At 41.6% G+C, this 20,069-nt stretch overlaps 1 protein-coding gene across 5 annotated transcripts in view; it reads right to left on the bottom strand.

Annotated features, from left to right (window-relative positions):
- Positions 1 to 20,069, bottom strand: part of LOC139447646 (protocadherin gamma-A4-like) — a 65,651-nt gene that overhangs the window by 11,314 nt on the left and 34,268 nt on the right. For 4 of the 5 annotated variants that reach the window (XM_071229063.1, XM_071229066.1, XM_071229062.1 and 1 more), the window contains exons 3-16: positions 16,560 to 16,641; positions 15,709 to 15,777; positions 14,722 to 14,915; positions 13,070 to 13,159; positions 12,155 to 12,262; positions 11,613 to 11,714; positions 11,272 to 11,406; positions 10,256 to 10,343; positions 9,378 to 9,469; positions 8,009 to 8,182; positions 7,463 to 7,524; positions 5,972 to 6,056; positions 3,973 to 4,095; positions 3,215 to 3,270 (exon numbers count right to left, since the gene is read on the bottom strand). In XM_071229063.1, coding sequence (XP_071085164.1) covers positions 3,215 to 3,270; positions 3,973 to 4,095; positions 5,972 to 6,056; positions 7,463 to 7,524; positions 8,009 to 8,182; positions 9,378 to 9,469; positions 10,256 to 10,343; positions 11,272 to 11,406; positions 11,613 to 11,714; positions 12,155 to 12,262; positions 13,070 to 13,159; positions 14,722 to 14,915; positions 15,709 to 15,777; positions 16,560 to 16,641 — 1,460 coding nt within the window. Of the gene's footprint in view, positions 1 to 3,214; positions 3,271 to 3,972; positions 4,096 to 5,971; positions 6,057 to 7,462; positions 7,525 to 8,008; positions 8,183 to 9,377; positions 9,470 to 10,255; positions 10,344 to 11,271; positions 11,407 to 11,612; positions 11,715 to 12,154; positions 12,263 to 13,069; positions 13,160 to 14,721; positions 14,916 to 15,708; positions 15,778 to 16,559; positions 16,663 to 20,069 lie in introns of those variants that run through there. The other variant, XM_071229067.1, reaches the window with a different exon arrangement.

Below are 20,069 nucleotides of genomic sequence, written 5' to 3'. Positions count from 1 at the left end.
TTGACCAAGATTTGGGCCGTCTTACTTGACAAATTTACACCAGGTTCTTCAGCGTTAAAATAGATAGTGATTTCCGTTGCCCGCGATTCAAAAGGCATCAAGGAGACAAAAAAGCGGAGCTTTGGGAGTAAGAAGGAATCCTCCTTCAAGTTTGAATAAATCCGCTAGACGGGCAGAACGCCATGCCTAGCGGTCTTGCACAAATAGAAGAAAAACAACACAATGTTTGGTTCAATCGCGACAGGTATTCGCGCTTTACCTGTAGCAAGTAGCTGTCACTGGGGATGGGATTTGTGGTAATGTTGAAGATATCGAGTTGCATTTTATAAGATTACTTAAAACGTCTATGTAGTGCATGTGTCTTGACAGATTCCTTTCTGGTGTTGGTTCACGTCTTGATCGTTGCATGTTTATACACATCTGTTATGCATTGTCGCTTTAGGATAACGAGTTAAAGGACCATACAAACTGATGGATAAATTTGAGAATATTTCGAAAAACAATTTTGGCAAGATCATAGTTGGTTTAGTGCATTGTATGAAATGCAATGAAAGATTTGGATTGATATATTATCAAGAGGACGTGCACCGGCAACGTGTTACACAGGAAAGATTTTGGACGAAACATTGTCTCTATATTCTACATGTTTGGTATTGGGACATCCTTCAATATCAATGTCGTACTTTAAAGACAATGAAGTTATCAGTTTTGTCAAAGAAAATGTAATGAACTAAGAAAACAATGATACGACAGAGCGCCTAAGGGGCAAGAATACACTAATCTGATTGAGTATGGTAGAAACTACTGCTGTGGGCATTGTGACTTTGTAATTTGTTTATAATATGATTGTAAACAAAAATGCTGATGCCTGTGTACTCATTCAAAAGACGTGAAATAATGACTCTAACTGAAGGTGAAGGCAGCTTATCTGTAAATCTAAAACGTCAATGCCAGAGAGTAACCCGTCTTGTTTATCCAACGAAACTGATTCCATTTGGCGTAAAAGACAAAAAGGTGAAATCAGTGAGTGAGTGAGTGAGTGAGTTGGGTTTAACCCGCTTTTAACAGTATTCCAGTTATATCACGGCGTGTCGGGAGGAAAGCCCGAAGTGATGCAGGTCTCAGACGTTTACCACTTCGGTGAAACCCACGAGCACGGGTATGGTGCTGACAAACCTAGAAACATAATCGGGGCGAAGCGGGATTCGAACCCACAATCATAGGTTTCTGGCGTGTACGCAACTCTGCACAGCGAATCGCGGCGCCTTAGACAACTGGGCCACCCGTGCCCCCTGAAAATCAGTGATGACGCCAGGTGTTTGTGAAAAGGGTAGTGAGTAACAAACACTCACAATTTTCTGTAAAGTAAAAAGTGATGCCGTTCATATCAACAGCAGAAGGAAGAAAGGGAATAGAGGCAAAACAACATGGAAGCGACAGATTCAAGGAAAGGACAACGCTCACAACTCATTGTTAAGTTAACATGACGCTATTCAATGTTACAATACCACTGCAACCAAGAACAAAACGTTCTCGTCTCTAGTCACGTATGTGTAAACGAATGTTTTGTCCAAGATGAGGATGTATTTTTTAGGGAAGAATATTTTGTAACTATCATCCCCATACCATACTTTTACACTCCTAGCAATCATGTCTTTATAAACATGAAACTAAATTTCACATGTTTAGAGTTTTATGAAGAAGTGTCAAGGACATCTAATATCAACACATACAAAAAACAACAACGAAAAAGGGACTAAAAAGAAAAGTAACTAACAATTTTACAATTTTGACATAAGATTTCCATCGAACGTTTCACTTGAAAATCGAATCATATAAAATGATACTAACAAATGGCTAGCATCAGGACATTTCTTTAACATGCCCCCAATGATTAATTCTAAAGAAATCTGTCTGGCTGTTAAAAAAGCCTCGTATCAATCAGCCATGACTCTTCTAGTTAAACACAGGCCACGTGGAGAATCAGCATAGATAATTCCAAATTTGACTTTGATGATGGAAGTATTTAGTTCGTCGTCTGATGTCGCCAATTCTGGTTGACAATACAATTCCTTTAATTTCATTCTATAATAAATGATAGGAGACCCAAGCATGGCGATTGTTTCTCTATTGTCTTGTATTTGAATGAAGAGCTCCCCCTGTTTGCTAACACTGCCAGATACCAGGTAGGGTATGTGACACTTGTTTGCACACACATTTGATCGATCTGGCTCCACATTACAATGCCCGATTCAGTTCAACACAGACTGGACTAAAGCTTTGGGTCTTTGCAATGTGGGAATGTTTTTTCGCATTCAGCTGGACGTTAGGTAACTTGCCGGTAGGATTTGCAGGACATCGAGACTTCGTTGCCATGTATTTGAAGTCACTGATGGATTTGGGAAAAAAAGTTGATTTTTCGAAAGAAGCTAATAGAATAAGCTTCGTCGGAAATAGCTGTGATGTTTTGTTGAGCTTTTGTATCTTCCTTCAATAAAAGTGTCCAAAGTTAACACTTCTAAATGTAGAGTTTGTCTGGAAATCCAGGAATTATTATACAAGATTGTAACACGAGGGTTGTACTTAAGGCTCTGTCCTTAAGAGGTGCCTGTTTCATTCAAAGTAAGAACCGGTACACCTTACCCTAGACAATAATCCCATCACGAAAACTAGATCGTGGATATGACATTAATGTCCGCACCAGCATATGTGCACATGCTTAAACAGAGAACAAAGACTCCGGGGTAGAATAGGTCTTCAGCAATGCATGCTTGCCGTAAAAGGTGACTATGCTTGTCGTAAAAGGCGACTAACGGGATCGGGTGGTCAGGCTCGCTGACTTGGTTGATGGATGTCATCGATCCCAATAGCGTGGATCGGTGCCCATGATGTCAATCACTGGATTGTCTGGTCCACACTCGATTATTTTACAGACCGCCGTCATTTAGCTGTAATATTGCTGAGTGCGGCGTTAAACAACAAACAAACAAACAAACAAACAAACAAACAAACATCACCGTATATGTGAAGGTTTCCGTTGAGATCATCCATTAAACTTAAACCTGTAATGTTTGTCTGATCTCAGAGTAACCACACAACACAATTCTAAAATAACAGGAATAGAACTGAATGGGGCACCTGTTTAACATGTCATGAAATGAAGGTTAAACAAATACACTGTTACGTTGAATAAAACAAGTAACCAAAGTCGTACCTTGCATGACTTGCCAGAGAGTAGCTGAGTACAGTGTTATAATCGTAATCCACTGCCTGAAATAGATAACAAAACTAGTGATAAATAAGTACAGACTTACACATCAGTCTCAATAGCAGAATTACTTAGGACTTTTTACTTTAAAGTTTTCTAAATGAAAATGGTGAGGTGAGGTGAAATGGGGTTTAACGTCGCGTTCGAGATTATTGCACTTATATAGCAACGTACATGCACGTGTTTGTGAGTGTGGCTGCTTCTAGCCCGGACTGATGCCGATTTATAGTGCTAGCTCACTGAGATACCATGCTGCAGTTTAACATGAATATTCCACTCAGACACAGTATACTGACTTCGAGCCGACCAGTCCTTGTTTTAGCCCCTTAATGTCAAGCACCAGACAGGATAACAACAATAACCATCTATTAACGTCTTTTGGTATGACGCGGCCGGGGATCGAACCCCGGACGCTCTACCACTAGACCACAATAACAATGCCAGATACACATAACATATGGTGGTCGTGATACTCTCGATGCGACGGTTACACTGTTTTCAATCAACATACCTCAAAGGAAGAGAATTTATTTATGTCAACTTCTTTATTATGAGGAACACAACGTTTCGGAGTATATACTTACTCCTTCATCAGGTGAATTAGGTATAATCATTCACCTGATGAAGGATTTAGCAAAATAAAGAAGTTGGCATCCATAAATTCTCTTCCTCATGCGTATCAGTAAATGCCTTCAAAGACTTACCTCTACTTTCGTTATTAATTCATCTTGGACTCTTTCCCTGTCTACTGTGATCTCCTTCTGTGTGAAGACAGGGTTGTTGTCGTTAACGTCCGACACATACACCGTCACAGTGGCTGTTGTGTTCTGTAACAACAGGGTCGCATACATTTCTGGGCAGTCAGCATCTACACTAACACAAGCTAAACTATAGTTGCATGAACATTACGACTGACAAATAAAACAGTGGGTGGGAGTGAACGCTGCTGGTAGCCATATTACTAAGGGGAGTCACAAGAAAAGAGGCCTCATGCATTGTACCACGGGGGAGTCACAATAAATTGGCTTCATATTGTATCACAGGGGAGTCACAATAAACAGGTTTCATGCATTGAACCACGTGGGGTCACAATAAACAGGCTTCATGCATTGCACCAGAAGAGAGTCACAATAAACAGGTTTCATGCATTGAACCACGTGGGGTCACAATAAACAGGCTTCATGCATTGCACCAGAAGAGAGTCACAATAAACAGGTTTCATGCATTGAACCACGTGGGGTCACAATAAACAGGCTTCATGCATTGCACCAGAAGAGAGTCACAATAAACAGGTTTCATGCATTGAACCACGTGGGGTCACAATAAACAGGTTTCATGCATTGAACCAGAAGAGAGTCACAATAAACAGGTTTCATGCATTGCACCAGAAGAGAGTCACAATAAACAGGTTTCATGCATTGAACCACGTGGGGTCACAATAAACAGGCTTCATGCATTGCACCAGAAAAGAGTCACAATAAACAGGTTTCATGCATTGAACCACGTGGGGTCACAATAAACAGGCTTCATGCATTGCACCAGAAGAGAGTCACAATAAACACGTTTCATGCATTGAACCACGTGGGGTCACAATAAACAGGCTTCATGCATTGCACCAGAAGAGAGTCACAATAAACAGGTTTCATGCATTGAACCACGTGGGGTCACAATAAACAGGTTTCATGCATTGTACTAGAAGGGAGTCATAAGGAATTGGCTTCATGCATTGTACCCGAAGAGAGTCATAAGGAATCGGTTTCATGTATTGTACCAGATGGGGTCACAAGACTTTGGCTTCATGCATTGCACCAGAAGAGAGTCATAAGGAATAGGTTTCATGTATTGTACTAAAAGCGAGTCACGAGAAATTGGCTTCATGCATTGAACAAAAAGGGAGTCATAAGGAATATATTTCAAGTATTGTACCACAGGGGAGTCACAAGACATTGGCTTCATGCATTGCACCACAGGGGGGTCACAGGGACAGGGTTTCATGCATTGTACCAGTATAAAAATAGGCTTCACGCGTTGTACCACAGGGGTGTCATAATAAATTCATGAATTGTACCACAGGTTAGTCACAAGAACTGGGATTCATGCATTGCACCACATTGGAACAATTACAAACGCTAAAATACCACGATATATTGGTTGCCTCACATGTATGGTCAATTCGAAATAATATTAAAATATTTCATTGATGTAGTTTTGAAACTGACTCAAGTAATAAAGAGTTAATCTAATCTTGGGAGTACACATCATGTGAAGCCGTAATAGCAATAATTAACAACAACAACAACAACAACAACAACAACAACAACAACAACAACAACACTAAACTGCCGGGCAAATGAAAGCATACACCCATGTTTGATGGTTGATAAAATTGAGACAAACTAGAAATGGTTAATCGATAGCGATGTATTTGATACGGGTATTATAGTTGTATTTTGGATACCGTTTTGATAACATTTGTAAGTTTTTGGTCAAATCCAATATTCAAGTGTTTATTTTCTTTGGTCTGGCAGTATATTTCCATGAGATGATTAATTCAAATTACGGGGACTTGCAACAATATTGTTTGCAAATGTAGCAGTGCACCAATCGGAGCTGCGCAATGACAGCAGCTAACACGGCTGAGCGAAATGTGGCAGAGTTGCACGTGGCTGGTGTATAGGTATCTACACAACACGGGCTACTTACAAACTGTCCATCAGTGGCAACTACGGGGATAGAATATTCAGTCTCTCGTTCGTAGTCCAACGCTTGTCTCAGTTTGATGACGCCACTGCAACAACAAACATCCATGATGCAAGAAAGATGTGTCTCCATATATCACCTAATGACACTGATCCCTTGTTAATCAATATGTTTTGTTGATTGTTCTCGACAGAGCATTCTTGAGTGCGACTCTATCCTGGGGTGTAGAATGATGGTGACAAGCCTGATCGAGTAACACAGTGTAACGTTGAGCTATTAAAGATTTAAAAGTTAAGCTTGTCCTGGTAGACTTAAAATAAACCATCACTGGGGACAGTAATTTAAGTAGGATGTGTCCTTCTTACACCCAGTCCATAGTGATGGTACCGGCAGAGCTGCAAGCATTGGCACGTTCGGATGTACACATATACAGGCAACTGGGACAAGATAATGGATGAACAACTTCTTCATTACAATTAGGAGCGACGTTCCGGTGTAGGTTCAAAGATCCTTATCATGCAAGTGCTTGATAACGTTGTTAGAACTTACACCGAAGTGCTTGATAACGTTGTTAGAACCTACACCGAAGTGCTTGATAACGGCGTTAGAACCTACACCGAAGTGCTTGATAACTTTGTTAGAACCAACACCGAAGTGCTTGATAACGCTGTTAGAACCTACACTCACGTGCTTGATAACGTTGTTAGAACCTACACTCACGTGCTTGATAACGGTGTTAGAACCTACATCGAAGTGCTTGATAACGTTGTTATAACATACACCGGAGTGCTTGATAACGTTGTTAGAACCTACACCGGAGTGCTTGATAACGTTGTTAGAACCTACACCCAAGTGCTTGATAACGTTGTTAGGACATACACCGAAGTGCTTGATAACGTTGTTAGAACCAACACCGAAGTGCTTGATATCGTTGTTAGAACCAACACCGAAGTGCTTGATAATGTTGTTAGAACCTACACCTAGGTGCTTGATAACAGTGTTAGAATCAACACCGAAACGTCGCTCCTAATTGTAATAAAGAAGTTGTTCATCCATTTATGATCCTTACTTAGTGTTCCAACTTCTCAATGCCTCTCCAAGAAGTTATACAAGCAACATATCCCTAATGCGAAAAGACAGTACAGTGAATCCTACTGTAATTGCCGCCCCCAATGATTAAATTGTGATTTGGATCTGATCCTGCCCTACACTGAAACTCATCATGTTATTTAATATGTGGTACACGAACACGCTTATAACGAACTGACGTATATAAAGAACTGTCTTTTTGCTGTACATATGCATATAACGAACTAGGGTAATAACGAACTAGAATTAGTGGTCCCCTTGAGTTTGTTATAACCGTAGTTAACTGTATAACATAATATGCTTGGACGTGCTTGTAAACACAATATCTATTAATAAGTGTCGAAAATGCAATTATTTCGGTTTAATAGTAAAAGTGATGTTTGTAGATATTTTATTTCTCCTCACCTGACATCATTGATCGTAAAAACATCTTCTTCTTTTGCAAATAGGTACAGCAGTCTCGATCCCTGAAGGACAAGAAAATAACAACGCATTATAGCAATGAGTGAGTGAGTGTGTGAGTGGACGAGTGAGTGAGTGAGTGAGTGTGTGTGTGTGAGTGAGTGAGTGAGTGAGTGAGTGAGTGGACGAGTGTGTGAGTGAATGAGTGAGTGGACGAGTGAGTGAGTGGACGAGTGAGTGAGTGGACGAGTGAGTGAGTGGATGAGTGAGCGAGTGAGTGGACGAGTGAGCGAGTGAGTGAGTGAACGAGTGAATGAGTGAGTGAGTGGACGAGTGAGTGAGTGGACGAGTGAGTGAGTGAGTGAGTGTGTGAGTGAGTGGACGAGTGAGTGAATGAGTGAGTGAGTGAACGAGTGAATGAGTAAGTGAGTGAGTGAGTGCGTGAGTGAGTGGACGAGTGAGTGGGTGAGTGAGGTTTACTAATAAGCCCTAAATAGGCTTTAAAAAATAAAAGCGCGTCAATAGTCGCTGGATCTTGAGATTACGTACAAAGTCCGTGTCTGTGGCAGTGACGGTTACAATGGTGGAACCCAGCGGCAGGCTCTCGGGGACGCTTGCTGTGTAGGCCGGCTGTTGGAAGGTGGGAGGTTTGCTGTTGATGGCGGATACCACTATTTTCAGAAAGGTCGTGTCTGTCCTGAACGAGTTGTCAATTTGAGTTGCCTGAAATAAACAAATAGGTTTCGCCTATGTAATATATGCATCGTTTCTGCTGTTATTAAAACTTGCATCAGAAGCACGGATTCGAGTGGATATTTCGCTATAGGTTATGTACTGTTAACACCACCAGGAGCAAGCCGTCTACACCAGTGGGATTCAGGCACTCCAGCATCGTTGACAGAGTGAGTGAGTGAGGTTTTACGCCGCTTTTAGCAATATTCAAGCCATATCACGGCGGGGGACACCAATATTGGGCTTCACACATTGTACCCATGTCGGGAATCGAACCCGGGTCTTCGGCGTGACAAGCGAACGCTTTAACCACTAGGCTACCCGACCGCCCCTCGTTGACAGAAGTACATGGATCTCGGAGAGATTATGCTGAAAAATATTTAGCAATCAACTCCGTGTGCGCGGTCCGTCATAGTTAGGCTCAGAACGCTTCAGCTACACCTCGATATAAATACACAGTATATGGTCATAAAATGAGGTTTCCGTTTTGTATTTGTATTTATTTATTGATTTTTTGGTTGGTGGGGAAGAATTGCAAAAGTGCTTCATTAGAGTGAGTGAGTGAGTAAGTTGGGTTTAACGCCGCCTTTAACAGTATTCCAGTTATATCACGGCGTGTCAGCTTAATGTGGGAGGAAAGCCCGAAGTGATGCAGGTCTCAGACTTTTACCACTTCGGTGAAATCGACAAGCACGGGAATGGCGCTGACAAACCTAGAAACCGGGATTCGAACCCACAATCATAGGTTTCTGGCGTGCCCAAGGGACGCAACTCTGCACAGCGAATCGCGGCGCCTTAGACGACTGGGCCATCCGTTCCCCCTGTTTGTATGGATCCAACGGTAATATTAAGTTTTTTTCTTTTTAATCTTACAAACTCAGATTTACTGACAAACATGATATGTATAGTTTGATAAAGTCGTATCAAAATAATTCTAAATTAAGTTTTAACCGACTGAGACGCGAGTGTGTGAGTGAGTATTATGTTATGCCGTTTGGGCATTATTCCAGCACTATCACAGGGATGGTACACCAGAAATGAGCCTCAGCCTCCCACATTGTGACCATGTGAGAAGTCGAACCTGGACCTTCGGCGTGAAGAGCGAACACTTTAACCACAAGGCTACCCGAGCGCCCCTTTAACCGACTGAGGTTGTAGCCAGTGTGTACGGATGGTAATGACCCACCTCGATCATGATGGAGAACTCCTGGGCAGGGGGTGGGTTGTTGACGGACACAACAGCTGTGTTAGAGTCTATCTGGAAGTAGTCGTTGGTGGCTGAAATGTAAGGGATTATGTTAGAATAGCCAGCCTAGCTGTTGGGTTTGAATACGGTTTCTGCCAACAACATTAAGATAACACCTAGACATGCTAAAACATTCATGTGAATACATGCAAGTATATCTATAATGGATTATAACTTGTGTTTGAGCAGATATAATGTTCGAAAAACTATATTGCGACAGCTGTATTGGTTATACGTATATCGGTTGCACAATGGTTGTTGAAGTGTACTCTACTTAGTAGCAGCAGCAGTAGTAGTAATAGTAATGGTAGTAGCAGCAGCAATAGTAGTAGTAGTAGTAGTAGTAGTTGTGTAGTAGAAGTAGTAGCGGTAGTGGTAGTAGTAGCAGCAGTAGTAGCAACAGCTGTAATAGTAATGGTAGTAGTAGTAGCAATAGTAGTAGAAGTAGTAGTGGGAGTAGTAGCAGTAGTTGTAGTAATAGAAGTAGTAGCAGTAGTAGTAATAGTAGCAGCAGCAGTAGTAGTAGTAATAGTAGTAGTAGCAGCAGCAGCAGTAGTAATAGTAATAGTAGCAGTAGTAGTAGCAGCAGCAAGATTATTATTATTATTAGTAGTAGTAGTAGAAGTAGCAGCAGCAACAGCAGCAGTAGTAGTAGTAGTCGTTGGGGTAGTACAAGTAGTAGTTGGGGTAGTACAAGTAGTAGCAGTAGTGGTTGCAGTTGTAGCAGCAGCAGCAGCAGCAGCAACAGCAGCAGCAGCAGCAGTAGTAGTAGTAGTAGTAGTAGTAGTAGTAGTAGTAGTAGTAGTATAATATCTCACCTTTCTTGATAGAATACCTCAGAGGGGCGTTGATTGTAACATCTTGGTCACGTGCTGAGATGGCCTTTGTAACATTCACTACTCTCCCCTTGAACAGAAGATTACAGGAGATACTATACTACACGGCAGCTTAAACAGTGTGTGAGTGAGTGGTTTGAGTTTAAGTCGCTTATCGCAATATTCCAGCCATGTGAAGGCAGTCGAGACAAGACATCAACTTCACATAAGGTGTCCCTGTGGGGAATGGAACCCAGGTTCTCGGCGTGGCGCCATTCCTTTAACCTCTAGACCACACCACCTCAAACAGGTGTGACAGCTCATGGACTCTTTGTATGTTAAACACATAGATGATCTTCTTAAGACGACATCTTGAGAAAGTCAAACGAAAATTGCTTTATGAAGACACCCTTGGGGATTCCGAGTAAGACGACAGACCCCCAGCATCATATGGATGTCTTAAAAGGCGACTACACGAATCGGGAGGTTAGGTTCGATAACTTCATTGAAAGCATGTCATCGTATCGCGGTTGCGTGGATCGATGCTCATGATGTTAATCACTGGGTTGTCTGGTCAAGACTCAATTATTAAAAAACTGCCGTCATATAGCTGGAGTATTGCTGTGTGCGGCGTTAAACAACAAGCTTAACTAGAAATGAAGACAAAAGATGAAGATGTTTTCACGAAGAAAAAATATATATTACGTATTTTCAGTTAATACACATTTGAGACCAGGAACGCATACTTCAAAATGTTAACGGTACTGACATACTGATTGACCTACACGTAATGTCATGCGTCAATGCCTCCAGGGTAGTCAGATTCGTATATCCTCATGTCATTACGCCTTAAAAACCTGCACTCGGGAAGTAAATGACAAATAAATGAATGCAAAAATAGTGCGCAGCACTTCCTTCCGGAAGCACCCTTAGCCATATACCGTGTGCAAGTAATTACACACATGACCATGAAGGTATTTGACAAAAAATGTACACATATATCAGATTACGCGTTGTACCTTTGGTGAGAGTTCTGGTACGATTCCTGTATACGAAGGCTCGTCGAAAGCAGGAGGAAGATCATCCATGTCGACAACGTTGATGTGTAGCGTCGTTGTTGCCGTCATCTGGGTTGCTCCACCAGTGGGCTGGTCCTGTCACAAAACACAAATTATAATTATGTATGCTTTTAACTTAAAACGAATAGCATACAAAGGAGCTATTATTATTTATTGCAATCGTCAAAATAGGGTTTTCATGTGTTCTTAGACCCTCCTCATTCCATAACACTGATACGGACAAAATCTCACAGAGGTGGAACAAGTCGTGCCTTGGTTCAATTGATTGATGTTCAACTCACCATTGCCGTGACGTGTATCGTCATGTTGGGGTTTGTTTCATAATCCAACGGGCTGATGAGGGTAAGAGCAGTGCGAAGTGGGTTTTTAATCTCGAAGTATGACTGCAAAGAAAAGAAGAACAACGTATTGAGAAAGCCAACTTTAGAATCCTCCAACCAATAGCGGGCGTTTGAAAACCATGAAAACACATTGTGCCTTTCGGAGTAATCGAACCATGGTCTTTGGTTATAATAGGCTAACGTTTTAACCACCATATTCGCCGGAGGAGATAATCTGGATACCTTTATACAATGTCATGTTATAAAATGAGGGTTTCTTTATCTTTTTTTTATCTTTCCTATTCGCGAACACCTGGCGTCATCACCGATTTTCAGTAATCCATTCACGTCAATTTGATAACGATTTTGCTTTTACGCCCAATGAAATCTGATAATATAATATTTGACGTTGACGTTTTACATTATAGAAACACAGTGAATGTTTGGTTGAAATATGAGGGCTTTCCAGTGTTGGAGTAGACACGTGTGTGTTATATACTGACCGAGTACATCTCAGGGATGCTGTAGTAGATACGCCCATTGGAATTTTTATCTGCATCCCTGTCTGTAGCAGCAACTGGCGTTGGAATCACGCTTCCATTTGGCATTGTCTGCAACATCAGTTGTACTCATCACACTACAGAACTAAATGTGAAGTCTTTGAAAGGCATTTGGAAGTGATACACATAAGGAAGATAATTTATGGGTATCAACTTCTTTATTATGAGGAACACAACGTTGTGTTTGGAAGATAATTTATGGGTATCAACTTCTTTATCATGAGGAACACAACGTTGTGTTTGGAAGATAATTTATGGGTATCAACTTCTTTATCATGAGGAAGTTTATCATAAAGAAGTTGACATCCATAAATTCTCTTCCCTAACATGTTGTTATTGATCGAACATGTATGAAGTGTTGAGAACCTGTGCCATGACCTATTCATTATACAGCACCTTAAGATGATAAACACAAGCCATATTGCTTGCGAAACGCCAAAAAACAAAAATTGATAGAAAAGACAAAGGGTTTGCATTCGGCCAAGGACACTGCTAAGTATTGGTCGAACGTTTCATATAAACATAGTTTGTCTTTAATAGGCCTTTATATTTGCAAGACACTTGACAAGCCGTGTGATTCTTGACTCATGGAATCCTCTAGGTATTAGTGTTGGAGGCCTAAAAGAAACTTATAATGTAAACACATTTTTAGAATTTACTTGTAATTGCAATCCAGAAATTATATCTTCGAAACCATGTCAAAACATAACATGGCTCCATTTTTGCAAAACATGTTTCTCAGTATATGACATTAACAACACTATTTATAAATCGGTTACTTTCAAACAGAAATCTGTTTTGTCACAATGATTCTCTGTGGGACTTAACACTGCTTACATTGTCTTGCCAATAGCATACCTCGCTGACGTTTATGTAATAATTGTCCTCATCAAACACTGGTGGGTGGTCGTTGACATCTTTGATCAGCATATGCACCGTGATGGCAACCTGGAATAGGATACAGTACTTACAATGTGGTACGTTTACACTGTCATAGCATCACGATGATTACTGAGTCAGTGGGTTTAACGCCGCTTTTAACAGTGTTCCTTTTATATCACAGGGTGTCAGTTTAATGTGGGAGGAAAGCCCAAAGTGATGCAGGTCTTTCATGTTTACCACTTTGGTGAAACACACGAGCACGGGTATGGTGCTGACAAACCTAGAAACATAGTCGGGACGACCCGGGATTCGAAACCACGATCATCGGTTTCTGGCGTGCCCAAGGGACGCAACTCTGCACAGCGAATTGCGGCGCCTTAGACGACTTGGCCAAGTGTGCTCTCTCACGATTATTAACAGATTTATCCCATTATAAGTTATGCATAAACCATGACATGTTTCACTTCAGAAACACAGCTCTTCTGCCCTTAAAGAAGTTGAGCATTTGTACAAAGCCTAATGAGAAACGATACCAGTGAAGATCCGGGTTAAAATAGGTCTTCAGCAACCCATGCTTTTCATAAAAGGCGACTAACGGGGTCAGGTGGTCAGGCTCGCTGACTGGGTTGATGCATGTCATCGTACCGCAATTGCGTGGATCGATGCTCATGATATCAATTACTGGATTGTCTGGTCCAGACTCGATTATTTGCATAGCCGTTATATATGTGGGTTATTGTTGAGTGCGGCGTTAAACAACAAACAGACAAACAAATAATGAGACACGATAACACGATTATTAATGTTGATTAAGCTAGTACATGATGGTTGATTAAGATAATACGCTTTACGCCCTATGGAATCGGCAGATAATCGAGTCAGGTTATTCTCTGGCCTTGACGTTTAGAATTTACACCTTTGTTCACAATTTATGTTGGTAAGTCTGAAAACCCCACACCCTTTCTAAAGCAGCTGTAAACTATCTTAATCGGTTAAGTGAGTGAGTGAGTATGGTTTTAAGCCGCTTGTAGCAATATGCCAGCAATATCACGGCGGGGGACACCAGAAATGGGCTTCACACATTGTACCCATGTTGGGAATCGAACACGGGTCTTCGGCGTGACAAGCGAACGCTTTAACCACTAGGCTACCCGACCGCCCCTAATCGGTTAAGAACCATGAGTCAGTACTAACACATCAAAGAACAGACAAACTCTGCCATTCACTAAAACGTGAAACGAGAAACCTTAAATAAAGGACGTATCCGAGAAAATGGAGGTAGAAAAGGATCCTTTTACTTCACCCAACACGTGGGCACGGGTGGCCCAGTCGTCTAAGGCGCCGCGATTCGCTCTGTAGAGTTAAGTCCCTTGGGCACGCAAAAAACCTATGATTGTGGGTTCGAGTCCAGGTTCGCCCAGATTATGTTCTTAGGTTTGTCAGCACCATACCCGTGTTCGTGGGTTTCACCGAAGTGGTAAACGTCTGAGACCTACATCACTTCGGGCTTTCCTCCCACATTAAGCTGACACGCCGTGATATAACTGGAATACTGTTAAAAGCGGCGTTAAAACCAACTCACTCACCCAACAGAGGGCACTGGTCAAAGTCCTGTTGGTGGTTCTTACCGTAGGTAATGGGGAGGTCGCCAGCTGACACCTCATGGAGAACAGCTCCCTTTCATTCCCTCCGTCAGCGTCCAACTTCTTGATCAGAATAATCTCCTGGCTTGTATCGTTGTAATCAAAATACGTGTTAGGAATCGCTGTAACCCTTATTTCATCGTGGGTGCCGTTGTATTGCATTTTCTTTACCACAGAACCTGAAACAAGTAGGAAGTTACAAATATAGTATATTGGAAAGCTTCAAGCAAATTATGTGCAGGTGTATCAATCAAAAAGTATTTTGAAAGTTGTTTAACATTATGTTATTTGTTAAAGTGCCAAATTTGGCAGGGCCATGATAGTTTGTTAAACACACGCTCGTCATATAGTCGAAATCGTACAGTGGATTCTGCTTTAGGCACGGATTTCTTATGATTGTTGAAGGTTTTTTGTTGCCTGTATTTACTCGCCAAGGAGCTGAGAATGCAATTGTGGATGAACGCTATCGATCCATGGATCTGGATAGATATAACATAGGTGAGTTGAAATGGGGTTTAACGTCGCGTCCAAGATTATTGCACTTATATAGCGACGTGCATGTACGTGTGTGTGGCTGGGCGTTCTAGTCCGGACTAACGCCGATTTTCTAATGCTAGCCCACTGAGATACCATGCCGCAGTTTGACATGAATACCCCACTCAGACACAGTATACGGACTCCGAGCTGACTAGTCCTTGTTTTACCCCCTTAATGCCGAGCGCCAGACAGGGTAACAACAAGTACCATCTTTTAACGTCTTTTGGCATGGTGCGGCCGGGGATCGAACATCAGACCTTCCGCTCTCCGGGCGGACCCTCTACCACTAGACCACGGAGGCGGTTTTTGATATAACATGGACATGATAAGATATTATACGCTTCATTACGCTTGTGTATTAAACAGTATATCCCTTCGTACGCGGGCACATGGTATTGTTGTGAGTGAAAGTTTAATTATCATCACGGTACCTACCAACGGATGCACTCTCCTGGACATCGACAAATATCTCAGTTATTTTATCGGGCAAGGGTAAACACACATCTGTAAAAATAAACAAATGTAATTGCTTAATAACACAATGTATAAGGCAAACATCTGGACTAAAAGAAGCGGTTCCTGAATATGGATGCAGTTTTAGCATGTTGTGAACAGTGGATCCATATTCTGGAAAAGGGGCAAGGTGGCCTAGATATTTTCATCATCACAATTCGCTATGCGGAGCTATGATTATTATCAGCCTGAAGTGGGCTTGAATCCCGGTTCGCCTCGAATAAGTTTCTAGTTTTGTCAGCACCATACGTGGTCGTGGATTTCACCAAAAGTGGTAAACGTCTGAGACCTGCATCACTTCGGGCTTTCCTCCCACATTAAGCTGACACGCCATGATATAACTGGAATACTGTTAAGAGCGGCGTAAAAACCAACTTACTCACTCACTCGAATCACAAATTCGGGTTTATAATGAGCCTTGTGGTCAGTCGTTACTAAACCCGTCCCGACCTGTGAAAATTCCGGGGTAGAATAGGTCTTCAGCAACCCATGCATGCCGTAAAAGGTGACTATGCTTGTCGTAAAAGGTGACAAACGGCTCGCTGACTTGGTTGATGCATGTCCTCAATCCCAATTGCGTGGATCGATGCTCATGATATTAATCACTGGATTGTCTGGTCCAGACAACAAACAAACTAAACCCGTCCCACCCGAGTGATAGCCCTCATTACACTGACGTGAAGTAACTGAAATATTCATTCACTTTTCTCAAAAGTCTGTCGTACATTAACACTATTGAGTAGCTTCAATTCGGTTTATTCTATTCACCGTACCATATACATCCACAGCCGAGGTGACTGACAACGCCAACAGCATCCACAACATCATCCTGAGTGACACGTCCATCGCCATCCCCTGGAAGACAAGAATATACATTAAAGGTGGATTCGTATTCGAGGAGCAGCCTGATTGACATTGGTCATCCAGGCAAGATTGTCATAATTAGTTTCCAGCTCTCATGATCTAATTACCATAAACTCACTAATCATAAACTTCCAGTGGATACCGGGCGGTTGGGTAGCCTAGTGGTCAAAGCGTTCGCTCGTCACGCCGAAGACCCGGGTTCGATTCCCGACATGGGTACAATATGTGAAGCCCATTTCTGGTGTCCCCCGCCGTAATATTGCTGGAATATTGCTAAAAGCGGTGTAAAACCATATTCACTCACTCACTCACTCCGGTGGATACCAGACTGGTGTTGATAATATTACCATTCTAAAAGAAAGTCTCTTTTTGTCGTAATATTGTTTCAAATAATACATCAAACAATGCCACATATTTTAACTGAGGAAGAAGCCGGCAAAAAGCAGGCATGAGTACTGTCAACTTTTGATTTGACTCTAAAACCTGAAGACTTTTGAAGACATGCCCAGTCCTCTTTTGTACTGGAAGCTCCCCAAGAATACGTACAAAGAGAGATGCAAAAGTACCACCAGAACCCAGCCTCAAAGATTACCCATAATTGTTAATATTTTTAAGGTAGGACTTTCTTTATATTCACAGAAAGTACTAGAACCCTGTTCAGTTGTGTAAAAACAGTTGATTTATAAAAAAACCCCTTTGTACACCACTGTCCCACACGACAAACTTAAGAAAAAAAGTCATTCCTTGTGATCCGTGGGGTATTTGTTTTTAAACGAGGTGACCATAGATATAATTATGTATCTTTCTTCAGAGGTTGAGGGCAATTTGTAAAAACAAAACGCAAATGTCATTTGAAATTTGCTAAGGAAACAAATGATTGACTATTTTAAAATATTTGTGAAATTTGGGGATACGACATTTAGGCAAGACGTAGGCATCCCTGTTCGCACCAATTGTGCTCCATTCTTCTGATCTTTGGTTCTTTATGCTTTCGAATCGTGGTTTTTGCTCGGATGGGCAAAATAAAAAACAAAGCAATCGGATATCGTTCAATAACGGTCAAATAGCCAATTCCCTTCCACAATTTTACCCACCTGAGCAAGAAATAAATCAGAGAAGTGAGACCGCCTCGTCTGTTTCATATTTAGGTCTTTACATAACGATTCAGAGAGACAATAACCCTCTCTACTAGATGTATGACAAGATGGATAACTTCAACTTTCCAATAGTCAACTATCCCTTTATGTTGAGCAATATTCCAGCAGTTCCAGCCTTTGGTGTCTACATTTCACAACTTTAACGTACAAGGCCTAAGTGAGTGAGTGAGTGAGTGAGTTTGGTTTTACGCCGCTTTTAGCAATATTCCAGCAATATCACGGCGGGGGACACCAGAAATGGGCTTCACACATTGTACCCATGTCGGGAATCGAACCCGGGTCTTCGGCGAGACGAGCGAAAGCTTTAACCACTAAGCCACCCGACCGCCCCAAGGCCTAAGTAAAACTTTCAAAAAGTGTTATGGTCGACATGTAGAGAATATTTCCAAATCTGACGCATCGGTGACAAAAATGATGTCTGATACAATTCCCTATTTTGACGTGTACTATATGTTCCCGTGTTTGTTCAGGTGAAAACTTGACATGCTTTTACATATGTTTTTGACGTGTGCCACCGGTGGGACACAGAACGCCCCCTTTTTTGCGAACGCCTGGTATCATCTTAATTTGACAGTGGTTTATAACACATGGGGCGGTCGGGTAACCTAGTGGTTAAAGCGTTCGCCCGTCACGCCGAAGACCCGGGTTCGATTCCCGACGTGGGTACAATGTGTGAAGCCCATTTCTGGTGTCCCCCGCCGTGATATTGCTGGGATATTGCTAAAAGCGGCGTAAAACCATAATCACTCACTCACTCACTCACTCACTCACTCATAAACTCATGCTTAGGATATAGTCGGAATCGTACAATGGACACTAATATATGGACTCTAGATATATTATGATTATTTGAAGGGGCGGTCGGGTAGCCTAGTGATTAAAGCGTTCGCTCGTCACGCCGAAGACCCGGGTTCGATTCCCGACGTGGGTACAATGCGTGAAGCCCATTTCTGGTGTCCCCTGCCGTGATATTGCTGGGATATTGCTAAAAGCGGTGTAAAATCATACTCACTCACTCGCTATGATTATTGTAATGGTTTTCGTCGCTGTAATTTCCAACATCCTGATGTGTTGCATGCCCAGTCACATCCTCGTTATTCAAACAGTTTACGTGTGAGACCATATTTATTATTATTAATTAAGTCATAAAAGGAGATGTCAAAGAAAACGAAACGGTCTCGCCGTGATCGCAACTCCTTCGAAGACAAGTGTATCATTCAAGTTTTTACAACTACAAAACATTTCCGACAAACAAAGTCGATCCATGCATACATTCATGATGTAAACATCGACAACAACTGGAATCTTTCACGAAAATATTCCTTGTACATACAGAACGCACCTGTCAAAATGAAAACGTTTGTGTACTCGGGGCAATTTGTATCAGTTTTGAAATAAACCATAAGAACCCCCACCTAGATTGGACACGTGCACAAGACAGCGAGTTTCCAAGTTAACACTCCTTCTGAAAGCTACCCTTGTGGCTAGTTCAGTACAAGTACATAGCCACTTTCAATAAAAGCATTAAGTTCATCAGCAATATATCTCACCGAATTAATTTACAATTGTAGCCGTTGTTCGTTATATGCATACATACGGCATAACTACAGCAAATAGTCGGGACAAAAAAGTAAGTTCGTTATATCCCTCAGTTCGTTATAAGCGTTTTCGTTATAACTGTAGTTTACTGTATAAATATTCCGTGAGTTAATACAGACTTTAGAGGCACTGTCACAACAAGCGTTGTAAAATTCGGAATATTTACACTTCACAAACATCCAAATGAGAGTGACTGAGAGGTAAAATGGGTTGGGTGTTTCTTAACGCTTACACTTTCACCCTGAAGTAGGATAGCAGTTCACTATTAAGTCTTGTCGACACATTTTCAAAAGACATGCTTATGTCCGATGTGTGTTTGACTAGTGGTCCTATTTGTCCCATGGATGGCCCATCGTCTACAGGGCGGGCGTCCAACAAACAGTTTACCAAAGGGCTAAACTGCGCAACCGCCTGCTTAAGGAGAATTCAGGAGCTCCTGAACAGCTTTGAGAAGATTTATGTTCGCTCGTCTGTTTCCTTGTTGATTATTAAAGATGTTTTTTCGCTTATTCGTTGTGTCAACTGTCTTTTCGCATGGTTTAATGTTCAGTATGATGACAATGTAAAGTTTAACTGAAAAAAGGAGAAATTTATCCCTTCCAATTAAATTTTTCTCAGATATAAGTATCGCTTCATATTTCTGAATATAGGACCGCTTCCGTG

This window comes from Haliotis cracherodii, unplaced genomic scaffold (genome assembly GCF_022045235.1).
Source record: "Haliotis cracherodii isolate W230 unplaced genomic scaffold, xgHalCrac1.p SCAF_7, whole genome shotgun sequence".
Lineage (NCBI taxonomy): Eukaryota > Metazoa > Mollusca > Gastropoda > Lepetellida > Haliotidae > Haliotis > Haliotis cracherodii.
Note: the sequence above shows the minus strand (reverse complement) of the source record. Positions and strands in the feature narration are given on the sequence as shown.